Source organism: Callorhinchus milii, unplaced genomic scaffold (assembly GCF_018977255.1).
Source record: "Callorhinchus milii isolate IMCB2004 unplaced genomic scaffold, IMCB_Cmil_1.0 Scaffold12, whole genome shotgun sequence".
In the NCBI taxonomy this organism is placed as follows: Eukaryota; Metazoa; Chordata; class Chondrichthyes; order Chimaeriformes; family Callorhinchidae; genus Callorhinchus; species Callorhinchus milii.
In genome coordinates, this window is record NW_024704753.1 from 13040933 (window position 1) to 13063922 (window position 22990).

Sequence of the window (22990 nt, forward strand, 5' to 3'; positions counted from 1 at the left end):
TGTTTATACATGTTTATATAATATTCTTTCCGGCAGAATACTTTATTGGTGTCCTCTTAGTTAGTGCAGAACTTACCACAATCTGATCTTCTGAAGCTGCTGATACACTGCTGTCATCAAAGTAATACCACTGGCCATCTATCTGATTTTTAGCATAAGCTGTGTCTGTGGGGAAATAAAACATAACAAGTGGTTGTTTTATGTTAAGGATTTACTTCCTTCCCTAGGTCCTTCGGTTTCCAGGAAGAAAATATAAAAATGAGTTACTCACAATGGCCTCCACCCATTCCTCCATAGTGGTTGGTTATTGCAACAAGGTCATAAATGCAGAGGCCTGCCTTGGGGTTGTAGACAAACTCAGACATGTTCAGATCCCTGGAAAATCGGCATTAACACTTTGACATTGAGAATTAAGAGTTAAACACATCCCTACACAGAAATCACAATTCATTTTGAAATGTTAAAACGTAATTGAAATAAAAATGTTATACCAGGAGGACTACTTTAATGTTTTTTGCAAATAGTTTTTGGGAGAAAGGTTATTTATAATTCATTTAAAACTTCAATGCTTGCTTTTAATATGGGCTTAAATATACTATGTCTTCATTACACTATTCACTGTACTTCAAAGCAACTTTCTGTTCAACGCTGCAGATATTTCAAAACGTTAACCCTTCATAAATACAAGTTTATTCCAGATCATTAATCCTTTTTAAATGCAACATTAAACACAAGTCCTTATGGTTCAACAACAACATTACATTTATATAGCGCCTTTCACGTCGGGAGGACGTCCCAAGGTGCTGGACAGAGTACAGCATTTCAGAGCCGAGCTGGGGTTGGGGGGGTAAGGGAGGGGAGGGGAAGGGGGGTACCCGATGGCATGGTCGAAGAGGAGGTTCTTGAGGTGGGACTTGAAGGAGACTAAGGAGGGGGCGAGGCGGAGTGACTGGGGGATGGAATTCCAGAGGTTGGGGGCTGAGTGGCTGAAGGCTCTCCCGCCAATGGTTGGGCAGGTGGGTCAGGGGACGTGGAGCAGGCCGGAGCCGGCTGAGCGGAGGAAGCGGGTGGGTTGGTAGGGGGTTAGGAGGTCGCAGAGATAGGGTGGGGCGAGGCCATGGAAGGCTTTGTTTCCTCTGAAGGATAGGGAGCCAGTGGAGTCGGGCGAGAGTGGCGGAGATGGGGTCACAGAGTTTGGTGCGGGAGAGGACACCGGCTGCAGAGTTCTGGATTATCTGCAGCCTGTGGAGGGAGGAGTTGGGAAGGCCGACAAGCAGGGCGTTTGCATAGTCGAGCCTGGAGGTGATGAAGGCATGAACAAGACTTTCAGTGGGCTGAGGGGTGAGGTAGTGGCGGAGTCGGGTGGACTTTAAGGGACCATTAGCCTGCAGCTCCAAGATGCTACCTCAAGTGAAGGGTCCAATATAAATGCAAGCTGGTGTATCTATTGCAAAGAAAAGTGCCCCTAATTATATCAACAGAATGTCAAGCTGACACAGGTTGTCAATTTTTTTTGTGGTTAAGTGTGAAACCTGAGACAATATTGAATTTTAGTATTTTAATATCACTGCTGACACACACTGTGAAACAAGTGCAACTCAGATTGAAAACACATTTCAGAACAGTACTGACTCACCTTATAGGAAAATCCACTAAAGTATCAAGTTTGTCTCTCCAGTATCTGTTGTATGAGAAACGCTTTAAATGTACAACAAGAATCTTTGGTAGTGACCATAAATCAAATTTCTTAGTGGCCTGCTGGTGCTTCTTACAGGTAGGACAGTACCTAGTGAGAACAACAGACACAGGATCATTTCAAAGATACACAAAATGCGGTTTGTTTAATACAAGTATCTGATGTGAAAACTGATCAGTCCCTAAAATCGGTTACTCCAAACATTGCAGTTCTTGTTGAGAAATAATTTATCTTCCTCTACCATCAGATATACTTTCCTTCCTCAGTTTGAATTCTATGCTTTAACTCGAGGGCAGATAGACTGCTTTTCAGACTAGATCAATTCTGTATGGCTGGCTAATTAGGACTGCAAGGGACCCAGGCAGAAGGACATTAATTTCCGTCTCTGTATTCATCATCAGCCTATAGAATGGAAATTTGATGCGAGAAATTGTAGGCATGGAAGGCAACTGATTACAAATGCAACACTGATAATGAAATTCAAACATCTACAGAAATCAAGTTAAAATATCTAGATCTGCAACTTTAGCTCCTTATTCTAAAATTGAGTCAACATTTTGAGGTAACTTTTTTCATGAAAGAAAAATTCTATAGTTGAAAGAGATAAGAGTAGAGATACACGTTTTAAAAACATAGAAAACTTAAAAGGGATCGAAAAGGTGAAAGAGACGGAATGCTTTGTTCAAAATAGTCCTGCTAACATCAGAAGAAAATTACTTCAACAATTTCTATATGTATAAAAAAAGTTCAACTGTGCACTAACCAAAGATCATGCTCTCCCAAGGTTTCCATGGTTGTAAATAGATCTATACACTCCCTTAGTGCAACTGAGCTCTTTTTCTTCTGTGGTTGTGACATACTTTCATGCTTTTCATATGCCTGGGGAAAAAAAACAAGGAGTGGTAATTACTTCCCATTTCACGAAATATTTAAAGACAAAAATCTAGAGGAAACACTTTTTCCGCAAAATTACTCCCACCATATCATTTTAGATTCTCTTAATATAACCCAACAAAACCCTTGATTTGGGACTTGCCTTCTCCTGCAACAGGCTGCTCTGATGACATGTTAAGAAGAGCTGGAGGGGCTCCCAGTTTAGGGAGGATGTATGTTTTATCCAATACCCAGTCAGTATGGAACTTCCTGATATACAGTGCATGAAGATTCATCAACACGGGGCAGATGTATTAAGCCAGTGATCCCTTTTCTGTTTCTACAATTTTTTAATTATGCTTTGATGCAAATTTCCCAATTGAGACATTTTTACATGGAGATAATGACCTTGGCTCTTGTCAACAACAATAAGTAAAGATTTGCATTCCAGTGAAACTAATCATAGATTTAAAGTACACATACAAATCCCCATATTGACTTCCTGAACTCAGTTTTACTGACTGGAGAGCCAGCCATACAGAATTTATAATCAACTTAAGTATCCCTGAACTTTGGCTGATGGGGGAAGAGAAGACATAAGTTCTTACTTGCCGAACCAATGACTTGCATTTATTTAATAACAAATGCATTAAAATAAGTTCTCTCTTCTCTTCCTCCTCCTCTATATGATCTATTTATGATCAAATAGTAATGTACAGACCAGAATAGATGTTTAGTCCACCTGGTCAGTGTCAAAGGAATTTTTGAAGAACATTCTCTCATATCCCTCAACTTAATTATTTGTAAATATCTTAATCCTTGAACTGACAAGAGTCAGACAACACAAAAGTCTCACAAAATGCTTGATCAGGGCTTGCAGGTCCAGCACATTACATCTTGATAGGTCAAGAAAACAATTTATTTCAAGAATAATAAAATGATGCTAAGTCTAATTACTAGGGCATTGCCTTTTGCCAACTTCCTGTACAATTATTTGGATTAGTTCCTGTTAGTNAAAAAAAGTGTGTGCCTACCTATGTGAATTGTAATCTGTGGATATACTGCAGTAGAGCATTACGTGTTTGGCTGGCAAAATACCTGAATAGTCTGGCACAGATGACAGAGTTCAAATACAATGTTTTTGGTGGAATAGATTTGTAATAATTGTGGTAACCTATATAGGTGTCGATATTAATCTCATTGTGGTTTAATATTCACAATAAATCTAATGGTAATAATGTTCCAAAACAAAACCCAAACACTTACTTCTGCTTCTTGATCATCATAGTGCAGCTGTTTGATTTGTGTTTCCCAATCTATAGCAATTGTGGAATGTGCTGGAGTAAAAATAACAGATAAAATATTTCAGTGATTCATATAAAGGACAGTCAAAATTAAAGTGAAACTACAGTATTTTAACTTACTCAGTAGTATTGTTTCATACACAAGAAAAACTGTCCCCAAAAGCAGCAATGAGGTAGGGGAAAGACAACAACTTGCATTTTTGTCTCTACGTGAGTGTGTGTGTCTCTCTCTGTATGTGTGTCTGTTTGTGAGTGTCTCTGTGTGAGTATGGCTGTGTCTCTTTCTCCTCTGTATGTATGTATTTGTGTCCGTCTCTTCTATATGTATTTATATAGCTCCTGCAGAGTGGCGTTTCAGAGCATAGGTTGACACCGAACCAGGAAGATTCTTGGCACCAGGAGAAATTCACTTTTTTTGAATAGTGTCAAAGAAACCATGACTGCAGCCAAACCTGCTCAGCGCATCCAGGAATGGGCAATAAATTCTAGCCCTGCCAGTGTTGCCCACATCCTGACCCCAAGAAGAGAGCCACCAACTAATCTAAAGCCAACACTGAAAGTAGCCAGTTTATATGAAGTTATCAAGTTCTATGATGTACCTCAAAGACATTTTAAATTATTATAAATTGAAACAAGATTGCTTTGTAGATCACATTAAGGTTACATTTTGAATACGTTGAGCAATTTTTGGGCACTTCACATGAAGATAGATATTGGTGCACTGTAAAGAGTTCCATCAGGAGTTATACTATCACTATAATAAAACACTACGCGGGCCCTTCTCTGTACGACTTTCTCTTTTATCTTTACTGTTGTTTTTTGGCTCGGCGTCCCTCTCTCTAAGTCTAACTATTTCTGAATGTCTACAATATTTCTACCTTCAGAATAATCATTTTGAAGTAAAGTATATTTGAGAACAAAATATGGCTGTTTAAACTCAATCCAACGTAATAGCAGATGTTGAAACTATGAATTCATAATCTGCAAAATGCACCTCATCTAGAGCTGATTGCCATTGGTTGTAATGAGTCTACATCCAAATATTATGTTCGCTAATGTCAAGGATGGGGTTGGTGGTGAGGGGGTCAGGGGGAGAGCATTTCAGAATCCTGTCCTCTGGATAAGATGTTAAACTGAGGTCTCATCTGCTGTTCAGATAGACATTAAAGATCCCTTGGCATTACACACATTTGAAAAGAGAATGCAGTTTTTCCCCAGGGTCCTGGCCAATAATCCCCCAGATAAAATGGGCCATTCCCTTCGGTTATTTGTGGGACATTGTTGTGTGCAAATTGGATGCGGCATACTGTTACTGTTAATCACAGAAACCTTTTGAAGCTCCTAACATTTGTTATAAGCACTATATCAACAGTTATTATCTTGTTGAAGCTTTTAACCTGAAATTGATTGCTGCCCAGAGAAAATTGAGTGTGTCCGGAAAATTTGCAGTGAGGGCAATTGGTACACTGTCATGGAGAGAATGAGCTGGGCAAGAAGAAAATATTCTCCATGCCAATAGGTGTAGAAGTACTGACAACGCATGTTTAATAATAGAGCTACAGTTAATTAAATTACAGTTAAATAAAAATCCTTGCATTTGATATAGGGCCTTATCACATAGAGACATGGGGATATTCCAGTATATGGAACATTGGGGCCCATAATATTCCCTTCACTATAAATTGAACGTATTCTCCATTCTTCTCCGAAGTAGGAGATAAATTTCCTGAAGGTACCAACTGGTCCTTTCTGGGTGGTATATCCTAGATTGCATGAGTGAAATAGGAAGTTTGTTCCATGTTCCTATGAGTCAAGTTGGCATTTCCAAAATACAAAGCTATTGTATCCTCTTCCCTCACTCCCCACCTGATCAATAGTCATGATATACAAGTCTGGAACAATAAGAAAAACATGGCTAACCACTAGTATAGCCATAAATGGGGTGGGGGGGGATCAAATAATTTACTTGATTTAAATAGCGCACCATTCAAATCTTAAAACTTTCAGACTTACAGTTTAACTTTAGAAACTTCCCATCTGCTGTAATGGAGTTGAGATCTGAGGTGCCATAGGCATTCACTACATTAAAGTTAAATATTTTCTTTTTACAATTCTGTGTACTTTCTTTGGTGGGGAGTTTGGTGGGACCATTTTCCACCTTGTCATTCTCATCGGCTCCAGACCCATCAGACTGGTTTTCTGGTTCAGAGCTAGCTTCTTGGTTTTCTCCGCTTACATTTTGGTGATCCATCTCCTCTTCACCTGTATACAAAAAATACAAGATTAACATACAGAGCAAACAGACCAGTCTCAAGTAAGTAAAGCACGATCACAAAACCTTATAAAATTGTAACACTTATAAGATTGATATGCTTCACCTTGTGTTCACATGAATACCTAAATCGTGAGAATCTCTAATTTAGAGAATGCCACCTTGCATAAAAGTAGGACTAATATAACCAGATACAACAGATTTGGTGAGAATCTGCAATCATTGTGTCACATCTATTCTCACAGACGAACACATTTATAACATCATTCATTTTAGTGTTCAAAGGATTGATTTTGTTAACAATAACTATTCTTAGGTCAGAAACCATTATGTATTGAATTTTCACTGTGTGCTATTGCAGTGGTAGGATACAAGTAATACAAGTGAGATTGTGACTGTAGGATATTGGTCTCCTTTATATAAAAAAGAAAATTAAGGAATGTGATGAAATAACAATTAAAAGGGTGACTAGAGATAGCAATGGCACAACAATAATGCATCAAATAATCTTCTCCTATGCTGAAAATTCGGTTTCTATTTTTTTTGCCAGACTGAATCTTGACAATGAGTGTTAGTTTGCTAGTTTACCATGGAGGATTATAGCAGCCAAGTCTGATCACTCAACACCAAATCACATGCACATTGTGGAAGGCAAGGCTAGATTGTTTCAGTACTCAGGGTTAGGGAAAAGGCAAAACAGGTATTGAATCTTCACTATCCAGCGACCACGTGCACGTGGGCAAGAATGTTTTCTGTGCAACTGTCGTACTGATTAGCTGAAATCCAGTGTTAATTTATGTGAATGGCCACTAGGTGATGTGTTGGAAAGATACCAGCATTTGTGGAACTATCCCATTAGAAGGAAAAGGGAAATGCATGTCTTTAGGAAAGAAAGGAACAAAACATATAGCTTAAGTCATAAAATACAAGTATACAATATTACCTTCATCATTTAAACCATTTGACCGACTGCAATGCCCATTGTCTGTGCTCTGAGACCCACAGCTATTGTTTTCACATTCTTCCTTTCGTGTTTGTTTCACATAACGTCTAGAAAAATTCAAATTTGAGAAACTTTTCAATAAAAATGCATATAGATTATTGCCCTAATATTAGGTTGAAGAAATTGCCTTTAACGTGCAAATTATCTTAGCTGGGATGGTAGTCAAATAACTACAGACCAGTGAGTGTAATTTAGACCACAAAATTGGTTTGTGCATGGCAGAGTGAATCGTTAGCTGCCATCAGATGATATGAAACTCCAATTAATGACTTTTTATTTACAATTTCAGAACAAGCCAAAGCTTCATTAATATACTAATCTTAAATGAGGTTTTTCATTTGCTTAAAAGATGGTTCTAGTGGACAACTCCGCAGCTCATGAAAAGCATCTGCAAGATTGGCAGGATAAACAACAAGGTCATGAAAAAAAGTAGATTAACTGGCTACCTCTTTGACATGACAAGTGCAGATGAGTAAAATGTATCTGCTGCACTTGAATCCCATGAAAATGGGATTAAATGATTTGCAACAATCTAATAAATTTGCAGTGCAGACCGGTTGAATGGCCTCCTCTTTTCTACGTCCTAATAACCATTTACAATTACCTGGCCAGTTGCTTTTCAAAGATGACATTTCCATAGTTCCAGCAGCACATTAGCCCTCATATCTTGAGGATTGTTCAATATCTCTATAAATTGCCTAAACTAATACCAGCTCATACTGACTCAGTGGTGATGGTAGCACTGGGGAGGTAAATGACTCATGTAAACGAATGATCAATATTTTAAGTAGATGTAACCCAGACAGGTAAAGTTGTAATTACTTTATATTATTTGATGAGATTAAACATGTTCTGATGCTTTCAATAGGCCCCATAAATAAAATCTCAATTTAAGCAAAATTAATCTGAATAATGAAAATAAGCCACCTATCCAATAATAATCAATGAAAATAGCCACCTATCGAGAATAATAAACCAATATAGTCATCTCTAGAATAGCAACTAATTCTATAAATCTGAAGACGATCATGAAATACACCAGAAGCAGCCTTTTCACAGGACAGAAAAGCAGGGATTTATACAAGGTATTTACAGAAATTAGACTGCATATTATTACAGTGAAATTAAGAAGCTGTGCTCATGCAAAATGATAGGTTAAAAGATAAACATAGCAACACCTGAATTTCCTCTCTCCTTATGAAGCACTAGCTGTACCCACTGCAGCTACGCCTGCAACCAAAGGATCCAAGATGGAATGTAGATTTCAGTGATACTACTCACGAACCATTTAACGTGCCATAAACTGAGTGTACACCTTGCATGCCTTTCTGCGTCAAAGACCACCCCCAGAAAAAACTGCCATACATTTGTTGCAGAATAAATTAGTATAGATGTATCTCTTTAGAAGGGTATGTGCTTTCCTCTGCTGCTACTTTGTTGCAGAATACCATGCATACCTCATATTTTGGGGCTTTAATAAGCATTTTTTAAATATAGCTCATCAATGATAGGAAATTCCCGAAAAAAGAAAATGCTCATGATGCTTCCACATGCAAGACCTTTCCGATGAAGTCTAAATCGTGTCTCTACGTCAATCGGTTATTGCATTATTTGCGGAAACGCAGACATACACACATCGTCTTTATTAATATAAATATTTGTAACTTACGAAATTCGTGCAAGCACAAGGTCATATAGATTATCCACAGTAAGGTTATCTTTTGGAACAGAAACCAATAAAGGCTGGCCAAACAGAATTGTGCTTGCAGGTGTATTTGAGGATCGAAACTTTTTCTCACGAAAGTAAATGGGTAGACTGATGCATTTTGTGCTCTCTGTATCTTCCTCACCAATACCAGGTACTTCATAACTGTAAAATATAAGAAACCAATTAAGTCAGGTCACTGCAATTTCACTTTTTTTTAAAGTCAGTATTCAGTAAAGTTAGTGTTCTAAATCATGAGGCAACATGTACAACGTAAGATCCAGAAAAAGATTTTTTCCCTTACTTCAGTGCATTTCCCATCTCAGTTTTGCTGCTGCCAGAGGCAAAGTGCACAGACCTGGTGCCTTGGCACATAGACATATTCTTCCCTTCAGTAAGATTATAAAAAACATTTCCCTACTCCCTCGCTGTAGAAAGTACGTAGGAAATACATGCCCAGGTCACAGGGAAGAAAGGCAAATATGATGGTGGATTCTTGCAATGTCAATTAATTCAAGGAATCTCGGATTTTGTTCTTTCTGTATTGTTTTTCTTCCTTCCACTAAATGAAGGTCATGGGTGGGGCAGCTACTATGGGCGGGGCAGTTACTGTGGGTGGTAGATACATGGTACATGGGTGTGTGCGTCTCTCTCTGTGTGTCTGCGTGTGTCTTGAGTGTGCGTGTATCTTTGGGTCTATGAATGTGCCTCTTTTTATGTCTGTCAGTGTCTGAGCTTCTCTCTCTCTGTCTGTCTAAGCGCGTGTGCGTGTCTCTCTCTCTCTCTCTCTCTCTCTGTGAGTGTGCGCATCTCTCTCTCTCTCTGAGTGTGTGTGCCTGTGCCTTTGAGTGTGCGTGTCTCTCTCTGTGTCTGTGAATGTGCATGTCGCTCTCTGTGTCTGAATATGCGTGCGTCTCTCTCTCTATGTGTCTGTGAGTGGTGCTCTCTGTGTCTGTGAATATGCGCGCGTCTCTCACTCTCTCTGTGTCTGTGAATGTGTGTCTTCTGGGTGTCTGTGTGCAGTAGTAGGCCCTGAGAGGCAGTAGGTGGTGACCCCCTGTAACCCCAGTTAGGACACTGGAGAGCATGGTGAGCAAATTTGGTGTTCAGTGGATCTCCAGGCCTTCAAATGGAAACTGACTATTCGGCCAATGCATTAATCTGGAATCTTCCTGCTCTGTATGATTCAGTGCATCATCACAAGGTGCATTGACCCACTTGTCAGTTCAGTAAATGTTAACCATTTTAAAATTCAAGTTGAAAAGATGAAGTCATTTTTTCCATTGTTGAGAATTTGGAATGAGCGGGGCAGGCAATTTGAGTGATTCTCTAAAGAGGTTTGAGGTGAAGGATCTGCTTCTTAGGTGTATTTCTGTCCATTCTGTCCTCTAGAACTGGTGAATTTTATGTTTGTTGCTTATAGAGTAATGGGATTTTCCATATTGATTAAGTGCAGGACATACAATTGTGGATCATTTTGAGTGTTGCACATTTTTCAAATTCATCTCAATTATAAATCTGACTATGGTTAATATAGGTAATTCAAGTCACGCAAAAATCTTCTAAATGTTTAGACTCACCCTGTGCTAAAGACCACTTGTCACTAATTTAAAATTAGAAGCTGGGCCTATGAATGTGTGCGTATCACCTATACTTCTATCACATATACTTACACAAAAATATCATCCCTGTCCATAATGTGGGTCAAAGCTTCATCCTGTCGATACATTTTGTGGAACCGATGATTATAAACATCAGTAACTATCATCTGAAAAGAAATACAGTAGTAAACCATAGCTAAAAGAGGATATATTATAATCAAAGATCAAGTAGAATTACACTAAATACAAAGATGAAGTTTGGACATCATCCATTGAGGTCATTGCTTACTGATTACCTGGGCCAAAAAAGTGTGAAAATATTTGCCAAAGATTGTTGGGAAATTTGACAAATTCTGCAGAAAATTGCAGGAGGTTGATGGGTGCTATTGAGGTACATTTAACAGCCAACCTATATTTTTTCACTTTATTGATAAAAACTAAACGTGAGGAAATAACACATATTAGAGTGTTGCAATTTTGTAAAATTGATTTGTTCTTTAGCAAGAATTGGGGGAGGAAGGGACACTTGTCCCTGGACATCCAAAAAAAAAGCACTCAGAGCAGGAGCTCACCCTCTCATGCCCGTAAGGACGCAGCACTGCACACAGACCCAGAGAGAGAAAGAGATACACACACACACAGATCCAGAGTGAGACATACACATACTTAGACAAACAGATAGTTTGATATTCCATGCCCATTCTAAGAATACACTTCAGGAAGATTAAGTATATAAGTAACTTTTCCCTCTCCCCAGTCAGTATTTATGGAAACAATGAGATAGTATCCATTAACTTAAGTACTGGATTAACATTTGGCAAGAGATAACCACATTTTCCATTTTATTTGGCAATTCATTTTGCTCTGACTAGTGTCAAGTATCCTGTTAGGTTGAATGGATAATCTGGAACTCTGCTACTGACAATTGGGGATCCAGAGTAAATTTCTAATAAATCAAATGAGTGGAGAAGGAGCATAACCCTTCTTTCAACAGATGCTTCCAAACATTGTGTTATCTGCGCCTTGGGACGTCCTCCCGACGTGAAAGGCGCTCTATAAATGGAATCTTCTTGTTGTTGTATCTGAAGAGTTTTAGCTTCAAAGTTGAAACCTTTTACATAGTTCCATACCATAATTCCCCCTATTTGGCTGAGGTGTAGGAGTTTTTTGAAGCACAAAAAATGTTTAGACTACAGAGAAGCCCCTTATCTAAAACATACCGAAAATATTAAACTTAACTTTTTACTTTACTCTCCCTCCCATTAAGCAGTTGACCAATCTCGATTTTAAAAAAAGAAAGTGTAATGTAGTTCAGTCAGAATAAATTTGTTAAATGTCTATGGACATTATTGAATTCCTGCTCCCAAATAGAAGCTACCTGTCCATCTAAGTAGTTATATATATATATATGCCTACATCTAATTACACTTATCTTTAGAGAACTAAAAATCTACTTAAGATGGGATTTTCCAAAATACCTTTGAATGTGGTTGCACACAGGCATTTGCTGTATGTTGCAAAGGTTTCCCAACACAACATAATTCTGATAAAGAAAATGAGCTAAATTTAAAGCAATATTAAAACAAATAAAAAACTATTTTTCTGGGTTAGGATAAATATGTGGCAGCAGTTTGGAGATGGGGGGGGAGAAAGAAAGTGGATGAGAACAATATTGGCTCATAAAACTGGCATTGCAATAGAAAATATTTCACAAAGATCATGCATTGGACATTGCTCACAATCAGACCACAGCTCTAACCATAAAACAAGATGTAATGAAACAGGAAACTTATAGCATTGGTTGCAAATCCACTTCACACCACGACAGTATGCTAGTGCACATGCCTTATAGGGAAGAAATTCTTACAGCATACAGTACATACATTTTAGGCTATGCAATGTCCCTCTTTATCACTGCAAAAGATTACCTTTTCTGCAGGAACTCCTGAGATTTGAGAAAGGGCGATGCATAGGTCAGTAACTGCACCCATCTTCGGGACAATAATTCTACACTGTGAAATAAGCAAATCATAATTTTCAGGTCACAATGAAAATGACTGAAAATCAATGAAAATGAAACACGGAACTCTAATCATTTGTAAATGTTCCTCATAAAATCAATTATTTTGCTAGTTTCCATAGTCTACACATCTGCTGTCAATTGGTAATTGGGTAACCTGGACCTTGCTCACCCTCCAGGAAGGACTTACAAGGAGAGCAGAAATGATTGCTCTTCCTAATTTGCACTTCCCCAACACCTCAAAAAATCAATAGCAAGAATGGATGAATCTAAAGATTAGCTTGAGGGGGAACATATACTAAAGTCCCAGAAAAATTCTAACTAAGAATGATTATTTACACATTTTTCATATTTATATTGCACAATTGCAATATATTCTTGCTGTAAACTTGAAATGAATGTTCACACTTGATTTTTTCTCTCTACCTGAATGCTTCCTCCCTCCTCTCTAAAAGCTACTGGGACTCCTGGTTCCCATTTATTCGGGGTATGATTCAATGGTTCCTTTTATATTCTCACCCACAGCAATTAAACATGTCTTAAGCCTGAGCAACATTATCCGAGTGTTGCTAAACTATTCAAGCAAAGTGGAATCACAGGCAAATCTTATTCTCATGTACACCTTCTGGCAGTGGTCACTGGACAGCAAAAAGGAGCAGGAAACATGGCTGATTTTCTTCTTCCTAATCCAGGATAAAATGTAGTCAATTATACTACCACAGCTGAGATCAGCTTACTCAGCATGGACTGGGAATCAAACTGTCGATGTTCCAGTAGAAAATCTACTTGATTTTAATATATTAATTAAGTTTGATTATTTTTGATGATATCTAGAAATCTACTAAGGCTCAATAGCATGAAGAAGCTGAAATAATATTTGCAGCTATAAAACTATAATTTTCCCTATTGAATAGGGTCCCTTTCTGACAAATTGGAGAATCATAGAATTATATAGCACAGAAGGAGGCCATTTGGCCCATCGTGTCTGTGCCGACTGTTTGAAAAGAGCTATCCAATTCAATCCCACTCTCTCACCATAGCCCTGCAAACTTGTCCCCCCCAAAAATAATTATCTACNTTTTTAAAATTTGTTATCAAATCGGCTTCCACCACGCTTTCAGGCATTGAATGCATCGTAATAATTTCAATCTAGAGGACTGCTGCTTTTACTTTTATTAAAACAGTGGGTGGTAAAGCATTGATATTGAATGCAGCAGATTTTTTTTAAAAAAGATACAATTTTGCTGAGGTAAGAAGTACAACAACAACTTATAATAATAATATAATAATCCTTGCACCCTAATATAATATAGCGCCCTCCACGCTGGGTGGCGCGGCAGAGTGCTTGACAATGGTGGAGCCTGATGCAGAGCCAGGGGCAGGGGGAAGGTGATCATAGGCGCAGTCGAAGAGGAATCCTGAAAATGGGAAAAGAGGGGGCAAGGCAAAGGGATTGAGAATGGGAGTTCCATTGCTTTGGGGGCTGGTGGCTGAAGGCACAGCCTCTGCTGGTGGAGCGGAGGTTCAAGGGACAAGGAGGCCGGTAGGGAGGCCAGTAGAGCGGAGGCAGCACCTCAGTGTTGTGAGTGGAGAGGAGGTTGGAGAGATAGCGGGGGTGCCAAGGCGCGGAGGGATTTAAACACTAGAATGAGAATCTTGAAGTCGATCCGCACTGTGACAGGGAGCCAGTGGAGTTTGGCAAAGACTGGGGTAATTGAGGTGCAGAGTTTAGTGTGGTGAGAATGCAGGCGGCAGAAGATGGCATGATCGACTGTGTTGAACGCAGCAGACTGGTCCAGGACGACAAAGAGGCAGATGGAGCTCTAATCAGAGAGAGAGAGGACATAATTTGTGACTTTCACGAGCGCTGCCTCTGTACTGTGGTCAGGGCGGAAACCGGACCAGAGGGGTTCGAGTAGGGAGTGGAGGACGAGGTGTGTATGAAGTTAGTTGGCAACAACGCGTTTCAAAGCTTTGGCCAGGAAGGCCACGTGTGAGATACGGCGGTAGTGCTCGAGGTTGGAGGGGTTTGGGTAAGTTTTTTTTAAGGAGGGGGCTGATGACAGCAGTTTTGAGGGTGTGTGGGACTGATCCTGAGGAGGGAGACTGATTAATGGTGTCTGCCAGCAGTGGGCAGGGGGGTATGTGGGAGCTAGGTGATCAGCAGCTGGATGGGGAGGGGAGGGGGTCGAGGCAGTAGGTGGTGGGTTTCCTCAAGGTGATGGGAGGATGAGATGGGGGCAAAGGAATGTAGGATGGGGGCCATGGTAGGAGCTGAGGGGGATAGACGGGGCAGAAGGATGAGATTGCCAGGCGGATGTTTTCCGTTTTAGACTTAAGTGCATGAAACTTGACGTTTGATGTCATGATTGAGGGTGCTTGAGGGGGCGCACGGAGGAGGTGGTGGAGAATAGGATTTTGGAATTATTTTTCGCCTCCAGAACGATCTTTGAGTAATAAATAGTTTGTGCTTGCGAGAATGAGTGGTGGTAGGTGTGAAGGTGCTCAAGCCACAGCTGGTGGTGAATCGTGAGGCTGGTTTTCCGCTACCTGCGCTCGAGCAACCGGGTTTGTGATTTTAAGAAGCGGAGATGGCTGTTGTACCAAGGGGAGTGGGTGGTTTTGGAGACGGTCCTGAATTTCAGGGGGACAAGCGAGTTGAAAGTGGAGGAGAGGTGATCATGGAGCAGCTTAACGGCTGCATCAGGGTCGCTGCAGGTGGAAGGCCAGAGAGAGAGTAGGTCTGATGATGAGAAGGCATTTTTGTGAGGGTCTGGGGGAACGCCTTTTTCATGGACACAAAAGGATGGTGGAGGGCTTGGAGGAGAAAGGGATGCAAGAGGAGTGGGAGATGAGGAAATGGTCTAGGATGGCCTTGTCCGTGATGGACAAACCGGAAATATCTAAGCTGTAGGTGATAGAGGTCTAGGAGGTGGCCACCGTTGTGGGTCGGGGAGTTTGTATGGAGGGTGAGATTTAGGTTGGAGAGGAGTGCAATGAAGTCAGAGGAAGTGGAGCAGGAATTGAGATGAAGCTTGAAATCATCCACGATGAGTTCAGTTCTGAGGGACAAGGATGAGAGGAGAGAGGAGATTACCGTGAGGAAGGAACGAGGAGGTTTGGGGGGGAATTTGTGAAGGATCTCTCCTTCACAAATCCTTGTGAAGGATCTCTCCTTCACAAGGAGGATTATGAAGGAGAGAGAGGAGGGTAGAGGGTGAGGTACTTGAAAGAGGGGAAACAGCAATGCACTCACTGCATAACCAAAGGTATGACTAAAAACATATATGCTTTGCTAGATTTTGCAGACCATTTAATCAAACATTTTGAGACTTTTATCAAAAAAAAACAAGTTTTAAAGAAATTAAGTTGTAAGGAGTAAACCAAATCAGAAGTGAGAATTTGACGAGTGCTGTAGCTCAGTGGTTAGAGCACTCGCCTGGCAAGAGAGAGTCCTGGGATCAATTCCCAGCAGGGCGAAATGTTGGGCAAGTTTCCTTACTCCACACACCCCTGTTTACCTAGCAGTAAGTAGGAACCCAGTTGTTAGTCGAATGGCAAATGGCTTTTCCGGGGGTTAATAATTCATCAAAAAAAATAATAATAATAAATTGGTCACTCAATCCATGACTGTTTGTGGGACACTGCCTTAGGAAAGGCGCTGGACAGTCAGGGATTTGGACCCGAGCTGTGGTTTGGATCGGGGAGGGCAGGGAGGGTGGCCGAAGGAGCAGGAGAAGTGGAGGGTTTTGAGACTCGCCTTGAAGGAGGCAAGAGAGCACAGTGGACAAGCAGAATAGTGGAGTATAGTCTATCTCTTGCTTCCAGCATTGCCCATCCGGCTTTCTGCACACAGGTGCAAACCTGATGAACCTGAAGTGCACACTACAACAAACTCAGTTATAACCCAGTATCTCAATGTACGGACCTAACTGCTGTTTTAACAGGATTGGATTGTACCTGACATATGTTTCAACATTCCAGGACTTCATGAATTGTATATTTACACACCTTCCTTTACATTCTTGGATTTAAAAACATCCTAATTGATATAAATACTCACTTTTTGAACAAGAGTAGTTTAGGTTCCTTGTAACTTGACTTTGGAGGTGACACGAATTGTGATACCACCAGAAATGAGCTCAGAAAGACTTGATAGTGTTCACCACATACTAGCTTACCGAGAGCTTAGAGAGCCGAGACTTACCTGAATTGGCCTAGATTTTGGGTCTGCCCGAACAAAGAAGATTTCCATTGTGCGATCCTTCTTCATAGGTAGTGGAAGAGTTAAGTAACAGAATGGATCAAATGTAACAGAAATTTTGGAACATTCTGGGCACACAAGTGTGGATTTGAAAAGCCCATGGAAGATGTCTACAATGATAGAGTCGTTTCTTAACCGGTGGTTTTCCCATGCTTCTTTAGCTACTACCTGCAATTGTAAAGGAGACAAGACAAGATCATGCCACTACTCACTTCATAAAAATATACACATATCAATCAGTTTCCACTTCCTGTTCTCAGATTGCTAGGTCATGTAATTGATCCGTTTCCAGTTGCTTTCAAACCAGCCTTCAGTTTTCAAATATCCTTCAGTTTTCCTTACCTCTCTGTGGTAATAATATAATAATGCTTGCATTTTGATATAGAGCCTCATTATGCCTTCAAGACGTCTCAAAGCGCTTCACAGACTGTAAAGTGAATTGACTGTATATTTTTGTGGGCGAAACAGTACCACCTAAGCCATTTGTTTCTATTTGACACTGCACTTAAGTGTAGCAATTCATTATATTGCCGAAACCAGCAGCTAATCTGCGCCAACAATAGCTCATAAACTCTAAACTGGCGATGCATCAAGCTCTCACGTAAATGAGAAATGACCAGATATAGTGTATAGAAACAAGGACACTTGAGAATATTTCTGTGCTTTTACAGTGAAAACTTCAATGTCTGAAAAATTACCCCCCAAAAATTCAATATATCGCTTCACCATGGGGATTATCAATCTAGATATCAGAATATTTGAATGTCACTTATCCACATTACACTTTGATGCAGAAGTAAAGTGCAGCTGTGATGATAAATTAGTTTGTGTCCTAATTTCCCAAACATGACTGTAACTGGTAAAGTAAGGCAATTTGTCTTGAGTGAAAGAGAAAGTCAGAGAAATACAGATGAAACCTGAGAAAGTCATAAAAAGAGAGCGAAATAGAGAAAGGTTCAAAGAGATTGCAGTGACACATGGCAATTTTGGTCAGCTGTACAGTCAATTTGTATTTTGCATGATCTATACGGTCTCCATAGCTACAATGTATCTGTTATATTTTCCCATAAAGTATTTACATTTGTCATATTACCTTAGAGGGATATTAATACTTGGACGTACCTCATCCTCTCGACCATTAGCATCTTTTAATTCTAAATAAGGTTTTTTCTTCACACGGTTTAAATCTTCGTGTAAACCATCTAAAAGAAATGCAAGCAGCTCTTGAGAGTCCTGCTGCTGGTACCCTGAAAACTGGGGGGCAAAACGTCCAACCTGTGTCTGTAGAAATAAAGATTATTTTAGTTGAATGACTATCTTGTTTTAAGCCACAAGTTGAAATACATACATTAGGAAAAATGTTAAGAATTTATTGCTATCAATATAATTAATACACTTACATATATTGCAAAACATTTGTAGTGAAGGAGTGCCACATAATTTAACATGTTTGCTATGCTGCACATATTTTCCCCATGTACCCTGTTTTATAGAGACTTAAACTCATGTATAACATTCTTCACAGTTCATTTATATGCAGCAGCTGGTTTGAACTTGCCCTATCATCCAAAGATAGTATGGGGCACACTGCTATTCCAATTGTACTCCCAGGTCATAGGGATAGATTAATAATGCACTCCATCAAGTTGCCATGTCAGGTATACTGCTGTGAGATGACACTTCACGAGAGAAAGAGACAATCTGAGAGATTACTGTTATTAGGCTGCTTCCTGACACTTTTCAGGGTAGGCTGAAGAATATTAGACAAGCATTGGAGCAGGTCAGTTATTTGAGTGTACAAGTCAGAATCAAAATGTTAAGGGTAAAAGACCCCACAGAGAGCTAAATGGCGACCTTGTTGTAAAATGCTTTGCATTCATTTAATTATACTTTGGTCACCCGCTCCCCTGGTATTCAAACCCACTATTGTGCTCCGAGACGCTATCCTGTGCAATGGATGCAATGTAAATGCAAGTTGTTGCTGAATTCACTGAATTATAACGTGGGTTGGCTGTGGACTTGTGGTTACACTAAATGTAATAGCTAACTTCCTGGGCAAATACATACTACTAGGTTTGATAATTGAATATATAGTATAAATGTTGTCCATCATTTTCTGTCCCAAGCCCTTCCTGAAGATGTTTGACCTAAGTTATCCTTCTATAGACCAATCCATCAATATGTTAAACCTGCTGCTCCAAGTCTCTTTCTTCCCCCCTAACAGACCTTTTCCCTATTTTGATGAGAATCAATATTTACGGCAAAGAGATGTGCAGACACTTTTGGACTGGGATTCAAATTTACATTCCCAAATCAGCCAGTGATCATTAGAGTGGGAACTACAGACTATTTTTATTCCAATCTAAAACAAATCCCATTTAAACATCAAAGCAATAGATTGGTTTTACTTAAAACAAGGTTTCTCTAAAAATAATTATACAAGAGTTTGCCAGTACTTACTTTGAACATTCGTGGTGCCACATAAGAGTTTCTCCCTGACCACATCTGTTTGATAAGCTCAGCATAAGATTCAGCAATTTCTCCCCTCATGCCTAATGGATTCTCTCGATTCAGTTCATCTTCATACTTGCCTTGTAGGAAGTAATCAGTCAATGGACCGGTATTACTCAAGCACTAGCAGGAGATTGAAATCCAGAATGAGTTTAGCATGCTGATATTTGGTTATGTAAACAAAACAAATATTGAGATTGAGACAGAAATCAATTGTTTGATGCACTAAATCTTACAGAACTACAGCTTTTAAAGCGATGAGCCTTACCTGTAATGCTGAGTTCATGAAACATGTGTTGCCAAGGTTACTAAGACCACAAAGGCCTGGCTGGGTTTGTGAATGTGATTCTCTGCAATTATAGGAACAGCTGTATGATGAAGAACTGTATCCACTTGACCTGAAATAAAGTATAAAATCTACTAAATACTCAGCAGCAATTAGTGTACATATTTCTTCCTGAAGCAAGTGTAAAAATGCAATAAAAATTTACAAATCAACAATTTCATAGCACACAAAATCATTACTTGGTTGTCTTAATACGGTGTACTAATTTCGCTGAGTCCATTATAAACCAATACTGCAGTGAAATGAAATAGTTATAGCAGAATTAAGGAACAAATGATGCAGTAACTGAAGATTCTAGCATGTAATTATATCAACCATCCATATTCACATTAAGACATTAACTCAAATTGTTAAAGAATTGACCACACGTTAAATGTTTGTGGAATTAGCCAAGCATTTATTTCTATAGAATATGCAAAAGCTGTCCAGTAGAATGCCATTATTAAAACGGCTATAAAAAGAGCTATTCACTGAAGGTGCATCTGAAGAGATACTGAATTTACAGTCGAGTTTAGCTCCATGGAGACAAGAATTCAAGACATGTAACAGTTATACCCAGATACAAAACAAGTGTTTACATTCATGAAAGAATCAGCAATACAGGTATCTTGCATAACACATGATCTAAAACATATGCAGCACTTGTTCAGATAGCTACAGTAAACTCCTGATTACTTTTAATAATAATAATCCCTCCAAAACCAAAAACAATAAGAAATTGGTCATTTTCAATCCATGACTGTTTGTGGGACATTGCTGTGCACAATTGGCTGCCGCGTTCGCCCACAAATATACAGTCAATTCACTTTACAGTGTGTTCTGTGAAGCGCTTTGGGACGTCCTCCCGACGTGAAAAGCGCTATATCAAATGCAAGGATTATTATTATTATTTTCACTTCAAAGGAAAAAGGTTGAGTGACAAGTTATCTGGAGTGGCGAATTAGGCATATGACTAAATACATAAATAAATGCAGCCCAAATATTGACAGCATGATGACTTAAGTGGTAGCGACAAATAAAGCTAGGATTGAGTTATCAGGAGTTATTGTATTCTGAAATAAAGAAAGCAAACTCTTCTGAATTATGTCAATAAAACAAATTTGGGGTGATAATAATAGTAATCCTTGCATTTGATATAGCGCCTCACCACGTCTTCACAAATACATACTGTAAATTGAATTGACTGTATATTTTGTGGGTGAAACGCAGCAGGTAATTGTGCACAGCAGTGTCCCACAAGCAGTCGTGGATTCAGTGACCAAATTATTATTTTTATGAAGGGTTTTTATCCCCAGAAAAAGGATTCGCCAATCGACTAACAACCGGCTGCCTACTTACTGCTATGTAAACAGAGGCGTGTGGAGTAAAGAAACTTGCCCAACGTTTCACCCTGCTGGGAATCGAACCCAGGTCCTCTCTCTTGCATGCTCTAACCATTAAGCTTCAGGACTCCACCTTTAGTTAAACATACTAAGTAAACTTACAGATTACAGTGAATAAAATCCTGATTTTGTACTCCACAGGTTAGACATGGACTGAAGAGAAGTCAAAAGAAGATCTGATCTTCAGGAGATTTTAATTTTATAGGTACTAAGCAGTTTAAGCTCCAAATAAAAATAAGATGGTGTGTGTTTTTGAAGGGAGGATAAAGGAGTCTACCTGCTTTTTTATACCTTAGCAATTAAAAAGTTAAGGAGCCTCATTATAATGCCGTCCTCTGGGTTCAATAGCATAGAAGCAGAGTTGCTTGTGAAGCAAGAAAAGATGGCTAACTTTTGAGTTGTCACCTCATTGCTGACAACACTTCTTGCTTGTTGTGTGCATGAACAGCATGCAGGAAATGATGTCAATGGCAACCCAACATCCACCACCAACAACAACAAGATTTCATTTATAGAGCGCCTTTCATGTCGGGAGGACGTCCCAAGTCGCTGGACAGTTGGGTCAGGACCCGAGCAGGGGGGAAATGGTCAGGGTGAGGGGAGGGAAGGAGCGAGGAAGGGGTAGAGAGTCGAGAGGGGAGCTGAAGGCACAGTCAAAGAGAAAGGTCTTGAGACCGGCCTTGAAGGAGGAAGCGGCGAAGGCACTGAGGGATGGAATTCCAGAGCCTCGGGGCTGAGAGGCTGAAGGTCCGGCCACCGATGGTAGGGCGGTTGGTGCGGGGGATGTGGAGCAGACCGGAACCAGAGGAACGGAGGGTACGGGCAGGTAAGTAGACATCCTGGAAATTGGCCATTTTTAAGCACAGGAAGCCAGCTGGTCAACACTAGGAGCTAGATACACTACACTTACAGTTACCAAGAGAGTTATAATGGAGTTCCCCATACAAAGATAGGCAAACTGAAGCCCAATGTGAGTTTTTTCTCACTTGAGGCAGACCTCAAATGCAAAACTGACTGCATACACTTAGTTGAAAGTTGATTTCCTGTAGGTAAAGTGAAAGAAAAAAAACTTTGGGAAAAGAAAAACAAAAGAGATTTCTGGAACTAATTGGCACTATATCACAATTAGTCAACATATTTTTTCAAAAAAGAGCAAAAAAGTGGCCACAATCAATTGAGGCTTTTTTTTCCACCATGCTGGTACACTCACCCTCTGGTGGAGCTGGAACTGTTTAATGTATAGCTGGAGTTGCTGTTGTCACCATTGGACACCGCAGGAGAGGAGGACAAGGGCGAATAAGAGCTGCAGCTATTCAAGGATTTTGGAGAGGTAGATAAATTTCTGCTGGTGGCAGTGCTGGATCTGTCATGAAAACAAAGGCACGAATATGGTTTTACAAACATATTGCCACATGCAAGGCAACCTTTAGAGTAGACTTGCATGCCTTGCAATACTCGTAGATCACCACGGGGACTAAATATTTTATTTTGGGGCGGGAATTTAAGTTTAATGTTTTGAATCATACAAAATGATTAATGGAACAAAGTATGCATCGATGTTTTATGTGGGATGTCCCTCACTGCCTCCAGTCATTTGAAAAAAAAGACATAAACAAAAGGAAAACTGAGAATGAAGAGAAGACAAAGAAGTAAACAATGTGCGTCTGCTGTGCGACAAGCCAAAATTAGGACCTGAAAAAAAAACGAAGCTTTCAACGATCAAAGAGACAAGGTGGATTTCCAAAGAAAATGCTGGTAACTTTCATTCTCATCCCAATCCTCTCCAAATAAAATTATAGAATAATGGCTAATTTTTTGTGTCTTTCAAGGCTTTAATCTAATTGACGCTTTCAGACATAATTGTATAAGAGAAAAGCTTAATTATTCAGGTCTAAATCACAATCTGTTATATACACATATAATTAATTATTACTGTGGTACAATGACAGGTTGTGACCTCAGATGTTATGATGTTAGAATCACCTGTACCACTCGTTTTTCCAAATGTGGGCA

The 22990-nt window shown here is 39.7% G+C and overlaps 1 protein-coding gene across 2 annotated transcripts in view; it reads right to left on the minus strand.

Annotated features, from left to right (window-relative positions):
- usp4 (ubiquitin specific peptidase 4 (proto-oncogene)) overlaps nucleotides 1-22990 on the minus strand; it is a 56264-nt gene that overhangs the window by 1167 nt on the left and 32107 nt on the right. Inside the window, exons 7-21 of one of the 2 annotated variants that reach the window (XM_007890289.2) lie at nucleotides 22188-22340; nucleotides 19518-19647; nucleotides 19199-19372; nucleotides 17861-18019; nucleotides 16682-16906; nucleotides 12383-12466; nucleotides 10527-10621; nucleotides 8818-9018; nucleotides 7089-7195; nucleotides 5887-6135; nucleotides 3836-3906; nucleotides 2460-2575; nucleotides 1637-1786; nucleotides 272-375; nucleotides 77-165 (exon numbers count right to left, since the gene is read on the minus strand). In XM_007890289.2, the coding sequence (XP_007888480.1) occupies nucleotides 77-165; nucleotides 272-375; nucleotides 1637-1786; nucleotides 2460-2575; nucleotides 3836-3906; nucleotides 5887-6135; nucleotides 7089-7195; nucleotides 8818-9018; nucleotides 10527-10621; nucleotides 12383-12466; nucleotides 16682-16906; nucleotides 17861-18019; nucleotides 19199-19372; nucleotides 19518-19647; nucleotides 22188-22340 (2107 nt within the window). The remainder of the gene's footprint in view (nucleotides 1-76; nucleotides 166-271; nucleotides 376-1636; nucleotides 1787-2459; nucleotides 2576-3835; nucleotides 3907-5886; nucleotides 6136-7088; nucleotides 7196-8817; nucleotides 9019-10526; nucleotides 10622-12382; nucleotides 12467-16681; nucleotides 16907-17860; nucleotides 18020-19198; nucleotides 19373-19517; nucleotides 19648-22187; nucleotides 22341-22990) is intronic. The other variant, XM_007890290.2, reaches the window with a different exon arrangement.